We start from the raw sequence: 9,015 nt of genomic DNA, 5'->3' as shown, positions 1-9,015 counted from the left end.
CACGAACCCGTGTCCCCTGCATCGGCAGGCGGACTCTCAACCACTGCGCCACCAGGGAAGCCCTGGAGCCTCTACTTTGTTGATGCTTTTCTGAGAAACAATAGCCTCCTGTTTCTTTGCTCTGATGCTTTTTGTTCTCTCTTTCACTGTAGTACTAGGTATCTGTTTAATAATGACGTACAGAATGTTAACTTTCACTGATTGTAGTTTTCTTCTTTTTAAGGATTTGGAATGCCCTGACAGATAATTACGGAAATGTAATGCCTGTAGACTGGAAGTCATCCCATACTAGGACCTTGCATTTGCTTACTCTGAACCTCTCAGAAAAAAGGGTAAGTTAGGAATTGCATCAGTAGTTTCTGAATAACTGATTCTTATAATGGAACTAAAAAGTAGCATTTCTATTTAACCACAATTGGTTGAGTTGCTTCTTATTTCCAAGCTTATGGCAATTGGAGTGGCCCTCTTTTGCCATCTCGGTTCTGCTACTGTCAGCTTGCTAGCACTTCCCTCCAATTCTTCCCCAGCACACACTCAACTTTTTTATGTTTAGGTAAATTTTCATCACCTATGAACAGCAACGATCAGCATTTTTTCCCAGCTTAAATAACAATTTTGATGTGCTGAGAACAGTCAGTTAGCCTTTGATTTAATATATAGAGGGTACTGGAATATCTACAGAGAGTTAACTTTCTGATGAACTTAATGACTTGCTAGATGTGACATATCGTCTGAAGATTGTGTTTTCCTGTGAACATTGGGGAACCTTTAAAAGATTTCAGTTCTTGGCTTTTTAATGTGTTCTTGGCTAACTGTTGGAGGCTGCTATATGTGTCTTGGAACTGAAAGTGAAGACACCTTGAGTAAGAAGTGTGAGCACAGGTGATAGGACAACAAGGCGGACAGAAAAACGAAGAGAATTGCTTTAAGTGGAAAATCACAGTGTGGTTTAAAACTGATGAGAAACGAGGCCAAATGGAAGTTTCAGGGCCTGACTCTTTAAATTCTTCATCAAATAGCAGTGTAAGCTCATGCCAGGTCCTTTAGCATGCTCTGTATTTCATTAAGTGTATTTGTGCAATTACTGGGAGTATAATGCAGTAGGGCTGTGAGTATTTTAAATCATTTTCTGAAATGATTTTCTTAAAAATGTGATTCAGAAAAGCTTGCTCCCTACTATTTTCTCGTAAAATATATAATTCTGACTATATTTCTTTGTATTCTAGTAGATATAGGATTTGTTCCAATTATTAATCCCCTTAAGCTGTTTTGCAGGCTGACCTGACATACATTTAGGGAAAGGAATAAAACAAAATATTTTATGATCTGTCTTCTGTTTATTTGCATCTCAGCTATCATTCTGGGCTTAGTTCAAGTTTCCCTTCCTCTCTGAAGCTTCCTATTACTGTTTTAGCCTTTGCTGATCTCATGGAATTATATAATTTTAGAGTTGGAAGGGACTTTAAAGGACACTTAATCCAGTCTCTCATTTGGGGGGAATTCCCATCTACAGCGTCTCTGACAGATGGTCATTTTGCCATGGCCTCAATCCTGACACGGAAGGAAAATGCACTCCTCTCTGTGGGAATCGGTTACGCTTGTTGGGGTGTGAAAATCGTAAAGGACTTATCTGTCCCACAGAATTTAGCCCCCTAGTCTCCTGCGAGCTGGTCCTCACAGTGCTTTGTCCGTGTCTCAAACCATTATTGTGTTCTCTTATTATATATCTGGGTCTGTCATTAGATTGTAACCTCCTGGTAGGTATCTTTGTATTTGTCTTTCAGTAACCACCACTGTGCCTGGCACATACTGATTACTAAAACAAGTGTTTGTTGAGTGAACAAATGAATACTCTCATCAGTGAGGCTATATAAGTTCAGATACCATGGTGGAAAGTGTTTTAAAAATGTTTTCTATATTATTTAACATAGTGTTGAATCCACAATAGCCAGTCAATGAGTACTTTTTTGTTTGACATATTAAAAAATAGTAGAGAAGAGATCTTTTCATAGTTTCAAAGGGAAGTACATTAGTAGCATGAATGGAACACTCTAATCCAGTTTCAATGAATATTGTTATTTGGTTACCTCTGGGGACGTCACTCCCTTTATCTGCCTTTTGACTGTTTTCAATGCTAGAGCAATGGCATAGCCAAGAGTAGTGATTAGTAATGATGTGGAGTTTAGTACTAGTACTGGTTGTGAAACCCTTACCTGGAAAACTCAGCAAGTTAAAATGGACAAGTGATCATCTAACATCTGTCTGTCTTGACATGACTACCCAGGTGATGAATACAACTGAGATGAGAAGTCTAGTCCTCAGGAATTAATAGCACACATTAAGTTCCTGAAGAACAAGGTACGATGTAAGAAGCAACCATGTTATTAGGTAGCATATAATTAATGTTTTTTGGGTTTTTTTGCGGTACGTGGGCCTCTCACTGTCGTGACCTCTCCCGTTGCGGAGCACAAGCTCCAGACGCGCAGGCTCAGCGGCCACGGCTCACGGGCCCAGCCGCTCCATGGCATGTGGGATCTTCCCGGACCGGGGCACAAACGTGTGTCCCCTGCATCGGCAGGCGGACTCTCAACCACTGTGCCACCAGGGAAGCCCCAGAAGCATTCTTTAGATTATTCCAGTTGTATAACAGTGTCTATATGAATTTTTTTTTTTAATTTATTTTATTACTTTTTTTTTTTTTTTGGCAGTGTTGGGTTTTCGTTGCTGCGTGCAGGCTTTCTCTAGTTGAGGCAAGTGCGGGCTACTCTTCGTTGTGATGCGCAGGCTTCTCATTGCGGTGGCTTCTCTCATTGCGGAGCAAGGGCTCTAGGAGCACGGGCTTCAGTGGTTGTAGCGCATGGGTTCAGTAGTTGTGGCTCACAGGCTCTAGAGCGCAGGCTCAGTAGTTGTGGCGCACGGGCTTAGTTGCTCCATGGCATGTGGGATCTTCCCGGACCAGGTCTCGAACCCTTGTCCCCTGCATTGGCAGGCGGATTCTTAACCATTGCGTCACTGGGGAATTCCCCTATATGAAATTTTTGACAAAAGGGGAAGAGGTTTCTTTTTGGTTAGGATGAGAAAAACAGGAAACCATAGATCCCTAGATTTGTTTTTAATTTTTTTTCATTGATGTTTAAGATGGCACACTTCTAAATTTGATGGGTCTTTTCTAGAGTAAGGCAACTGGTACATTCCAAGTTCTTACATGGGCACATTTTTTCCATTTGAGGCAGCTTCAGTTTTATAGAGGGAAACAGAACCATGGCTCTGTATCTAAACCTGGCATAGGAAGGAGTGATGGAAATGCTTGGCAAAGAGGCACATTGATGCCGAATGGGAGCATGAATGATGATACCCATGACAGCCAAGGTTAGTTTTCAAAGCCCGAAAGGGATTCCAGCCCTTAGCATATGCCATCTCTGTGGGGAATGGGCTTGGCTCCCTCTCTGGAAAGATGGTCTGGGATCATTATTTCTGTTGTCATGGAAATTTATTCTAATGGCTTATTGGTATCACTCATGTGTTTTGGCAATAGCTGTAAACCTGTTCTAAATCCAGTGCCATTCTTGATCATGCTTATGTGATAGAATGCTTCTAAATCATTTTGCCTTAGGAACATCTCCTGTGCTGTGTTTTTCCTTCTATCATGAGGATTTCTTCAGGGATAGGGACTTTGTTTAATGCACCTTTTTATCTTCAAGAGTAGAAACAGAAGATAATACTGGCTTCCTTAGGAGTAATTTTAAAATTAAAACTTTCACTTGTCTATAAGGGGGAAAAATAAGACAAAACTATGGTCCTCAAGTCACAACATAGAGTTGTGATTTTGGGGGAGGGTGTTGAAGTTTTAGGATCAGTGAATGTAATTGTTAGGTACTCTACATCATCGTACACCCTCGTGTGGCACTTTTCATCTCCACTTCTACTATCTTGAAATCAAACATCCTCTCTCATCAAGAGCCACATCTCTTGACCTTTCTCCTTTCTTATTAACAGGATAACTGTCTAGTTTAAAAAAGTGAACTAAAGCTATAGGACTTAACATGAAAAAGCAGCCTCTGCCCTACTTACCTCATAATCCTTGACTTCCATTTACCAGAGGCAACTGCTTTCAACTACTTCAACTTTTCATCCAGCAGATAACATTCTCCTATCATTTTACTTGATTTTATTCAACTTTAGACTTTATTCATTTACTTTCTACCCAGAGGATGAGGGTTTAGCACTCTCAAAGTCTTCCCTCTAGCCCTCCAACCACAACCCTCACAAAAACTTTTGCTTCCCTCATCTTCCCAATATAATTATATCAAAATTTTTGGTTATATTAACCTTCATAATTCATATTGACCTTTCTTTTAAAAATGTATTTATTTATTTTTGGCTGCGTTGGGTCTTTGTTGCTGCACGCGGGCTTTCTCTAGTTGCGGCAAGTGGGGGCTACTCTTCGTTGCGGTGTGCGGGCTTCTTGTTGCGGTGGCTTCTCTTTATTGTGGAGCATGGGCTCTAGGCACACGGGCTTCAGTGGTTGTGGCACAAGGGCTCAGTAGTTGTGGTGCATGGGCTTAGCTGCTCCGCAGCATGTGGGATCTTCCTGGACCAGGGCTTGAACCCGTGTCCCTTGCATTGGCAGGTGTATTCTTAACCACTGAGCCACCAGGGAAGCTCTATATTGACTATATAAATGTTCACATTTAAGTACATTTTATGATTGCATATCCTCTTTTTTTTTGTTAAGGTAGTAATAATTGCCTTTTTGTGGTTGATTTAGGTTATCATTAGCTCACTAATTCAACCTCAACAGAGCCATAAAAGTCATTTTAGTAAGTGAAACACACTAGGTAATCTGTCAGGCTTTCTTTCTCTTTTTCTTTCATGCTTCTCTTGATTCCTTCTGCAGTAACAATTCTAATCTGAACTGGCTACTCTCTAGTTTAGCTCCACAGTCATCATTCTGGGATCTTTAGTTCACTGTCATTATAAGAATTCCCTTCACCTCTTTCTTGTGTTAGATCCTATGTCTGCTTCCTTTTTTGGTTTTCCTCCTGGTTTTAATGGAACATACTCTGTATGGTTTTCTGAGAAAGGGTACCTGAGAAGTAAATTCGTTGAGAAATTGAATGTCTGAAAATCTCTTTATTCTAACCCCCTACCGAATTGTTAGTTTAGCTGGATATAGGATTCTAGGGTGGAATTTATTGAAACATGGAAATTGCATTGATTTTTTAATTCTCTGTTGTTGCTGTTGAGAATTCAAATGACGTGTTGATTTCTGATCCTTTTAATGTGTTGTTTTTTTCTCTCTGGAAGCTTTTAGGGTTTTTTTTCTTCCCCCACACAGCTTTTTGAAATTTCATATGTTGAAGGCCATGTCCAGGCCTTTCCTAGCCTGATGGTGCAGTGAGAAATCAAATGTGGGGGCGTGTCATCCCCGTGGTGCAGCATGGCATTGCAGTATGTGGTAGCAGATAGAGCTGGAGTGCTGATGTGGCTCCTCCCCCAGCCTAATGTTATGAAAGGCAGCACGTCAGTGTTTTTCTTTGCACTTCTCACCTGCAGGTTTCTTATTCTGTGGGGTGTATTCACCATTAAACTTCAGACCTGTGAGGAGCTAGGGAGGCAGTAGGGACCTACATCCATCCAACTGTATCTTCAATTTTTATATATATCCTCTGTACTGGTAAATAATTTTCCCAGGTAAAATATATATTTTTAAAATTATGTACTCTCTGCTAGAACTACACGGTTGCTTCTTACGTAGTTCCTAGTTGCCCATTTGTTCTTTGGGAACTCAGTGTGCCACTCCTTCTGATGAACAGAGTTCTAATTTGTTCTTTTCATCGTCTGAATGGTCACGTCATGATGGATAGATGATCACTTGTCCATTTTAATCTGGGTTTTCTAGGTCAGGCCTTTATAGTTAGTAAAGGTGAGGTCATTATTATAGGGGCTGTTGATATTCATGTGGGCAGGTTAAGAGACACCGTATGAGGTAGACATGGTGCAATACCCTGGTGGTGGCAACAGCAAGCAGCGCTTTAGCACCCTTAGGCATGAAGAGAGGTAAGGAGAGGGAGAAGTTACCAGAACCTGGGGAGAGTAGCTATGGGGGAGAGGTCAGCTTGACAGGAGCTGCAGCCTTTGGAATCTGGTAGGGAGGGAGACAGCAGAATGAATGCCCAGCCCTTCCCCTCCTGCCTTCCAGTCTCCTGCTAGTGTCTACCAGTGTGTTAACCCACCTGGAAGCCAGAAGCCAAGGGCATCCTTTGATGTAGCCCATAAAGGTCAGCCTCCGGGGGCACGACTGGGGAGAGAAACGGTAGTAAGGCAAAGAGAAAACCTCCAGCATAGTTTGGTTTAAAGATATTTTTGGAACCTAGAAATACTCTTTTTTGGAAGAAGAGATAGATTTTCAACTGGAAGGGCTCAGCATGATCCGCATGGACAGTTCCCATCTGCCAGGGAGTTGATTACTTATCTTTTACTCTGTTAAAGTTAGTTACTTGCAAACTAACTTCTATGTTTTCTGTGGAATTTTTACATATACTAATCTTCCTATTAGATCATTAATTAAATAACATTTGCCCCTGTCTCCCGCCCCCCCCCCATTTGCTATAATTCCCTATAAATTGCTGTCGAACACCATATATTTTTGTACTTCCTAGACACTCTTCCCCTTGGAATAAATAGCTAAGTATGTGTCTGTTTGGGCAAGAGGGGATATATACGGCACCTTAATTTCATATTTATTCTACATTCCTCTCATTTCTGTTTGAGATGACTATGCAGAGCACCTCACACACTGCCTGGTACACAGCAGCTGTAATAATATCTGCCTTTTGAAGCTCTCAGCAGATGCTTCCCTCTGCAGCCTCCTTTACCCAGATGCTTCGACTTAGTTGTGATCAGAATGTCCTCCTCTTAACAGTGGGTAGTTTTTGTTTTTAGACGAGTGACAGCTTGCTCTTTGATACCTCAGACGATGAGGAGCTGCGAGAACAGCTGGATATGCATTCAATCATCGTCTCCTGCGTTAACGATGAGCCCCTCTTCACGGCAGACCAGGTACAAAGGAGAATCCCTTCCATCAAGGGAAGGGATCCTTGGCTGAAAAACGATTTCTTATTGTGGCCATAAGTGATGGGGTGTTGGAATTTACTTATTTCTATTGTATTTTCTGGTAATACAGGCTTAACAGTTTTCTCCTGAGGAAAGAAGAAAGTATATGTAATCTGAAGCAGTTGGATTATGTTACTTGGGAAGATTTTTCAATATATGCAATTTTCCAAGATAAGCACTGTTAAAACAGTACAGCGGTTACTTTAAAAGAGGGTTATTGCTTACACTGGAATCAGAAAAAATCCTGTGAATTTTCTTCTTTCTTTACATTTAACCAGACATGGGCAAACTATATCTGTGCAGAAATTATCTAGTTTCTCTAAAACCTATGTAGAAATCATTAGCACTTATTAAAGTCTTTATTGTATATCCAGGAAAGAAGTGAGCATTAGTCCTGTGGAATGCTCTAATAATGTCAACCCTGTATTCATTTAAAACCAGTTGAATCAGCTTTCTCATTTTCTGAATACTCTTCCCACTTCTGCTGTATTGTCAAACTGTGGTGCAAGAGGTTCTTCGTGAAGTCAAGTGTTCCATGGCTACTGGGACTGTGAGTTCTACCACACTGTATTTTTAGGCTGGAAAGACAAGGCCGGTAAAGAGAGGTATTGTGGCAAGATTGGGAGGAGTACGTTAAAAATATGTCATTTTGATGCTCCTTAGTCATATTTGTGGTTGGATTGTCTGAAGCTTGGAAAGAGCATGGTGCTTAAAAAGCAAGATAGTAAGTTAGAGGGCTGAGTGCAGTACAGCCTGATATTCCAGGGAAAGTTCATTGTCTCCTCCATACTCTGCCTGAAAACCATAAACTATCTCTGCTTTTAAGACTGAGAGAGGACTTCCCTGGTGGTGCAGTGCTTAAGAATCCGCCTGCCAATGTAGGGGACACAGGTTCGAGCCCTGGTCTGGGAAGATCCCACATGCCGCGGAGCAACTAAGCCCGTGAGCCACAACTACTGAGCCCATGATCCATAACTACTGAAGCCCACGTGCCTAGAGCCTGTGCTCCACAAGAGAAGCCAACGCAACGAGAAGCCTGCACACTGCAACGAAGAGTAGCCCCCGCTCTCCACAACTAGAGAAAGCCTGGGCACAGCAACGAAGACCCAACACAGCCATAAATAAGTAAATAAATTTTAAAAAAAGGACGGAGAGAAACAGATTCTGTAGCCTCTTTCAGTGTCTCATTTTCCTGTTTAGAATGCCTATTTTGGAAACTCTTCTTACTAATTAGCATAATCCCCACTCGCTCAGGTTTACCTGTTTTTCCTTAGTACTAAGTGTTATACGTTAGGCTTGATGATTCATGCTGTATTTTTTTAAATAGTTTTTTTAAACTCTTAGGTCCATTTTTTAAAAAAATTATTTTTATTGAAGTATAGTTGATTTACAGTATTGTGTTAGTTTCAGGTATACAGCAAAGTGATTTGTTTATATATGTATGTATATATCTGTATCTTTAGATTCTTTTCCACTGTAATTTATTACAATATATTGAATATAGTTCCCTGTGCTATACAGTAAATCCCTTGCTTATCTAGTTTATATATATGGTAGTGTGCATCTGTTAATCCCATACTCCTAATTTATCCCTCCCCCTCCCCTTCCACTTTGGTAACCATAAGTTTGTATTCTGTGTCTGTGAGTCTGTTTGTTTTGTAAATAAGTTCATTTGTACTATTTTTTAGATTCCACATATGAGTGATATCATATAATATTTGTCTTTCTCTGACTTACTTCACTTATTGTGATAATCTCTAGGTCCATCCATGTTACTGCAAATGGCATTATTTCATTCTTTTTTATGGCTGAGTAATATTCCATTGTATATATATACCACACCTTCTTTACCCAGTTATCTGTTGATGGACACTTAGGTTGCTTCCATGTTTTGGCTAT

General features: G+C 40.7%; 1 protein-coding gene across 2 annotated transcripts in view; it reads left to right on the top strand.

The window, feature by feature from the left end:
* Positions 1–9,015, top strand: part of FEZ2 (fasciculation and elongation protein zeta 2) — a 42,537-nt gene that overhangs the window by 4,267 nt on the left and 29,255 nt on the right. For both annotated transcript variants that reach the window (XM_024753624.1, XM_024753623.1), the window contains exons 2-3: positions 224–332; positions 6,946–7,062. In XM_024753624.1, coding sequence (XP_024609392.1) covers positions 224–332; positions 6,946–7,062 — 226 coding nt within the window. The remainder of the gene's footprint in view (positions 1–223; positions 333–6,945; positions 7,063–9,015) is intronic.

Source organism: Neophocaena asiaeorientalis, unplaced genomic scaffold, assembly GCF_003031525.2.
Source record: "Neophocaena asiaeorientalis asiaeorientalis breed wild unplaced genomic scaffold, Neophocaena_asiaeorientalis_V1.1 scaffold171, whole genome shotgun sequence".
NCBI classification, from domain to species: domain Eukaryota; kingdom Metazoa; phylum Chordata; class Mammalia; order Artiodactyla; family Phocoenidae; genus Neophocaena; species Neophocaena asiaeorientalis.
This window is presented reverse-complemented; position numbering and strand designations above follow the sequence as displayed.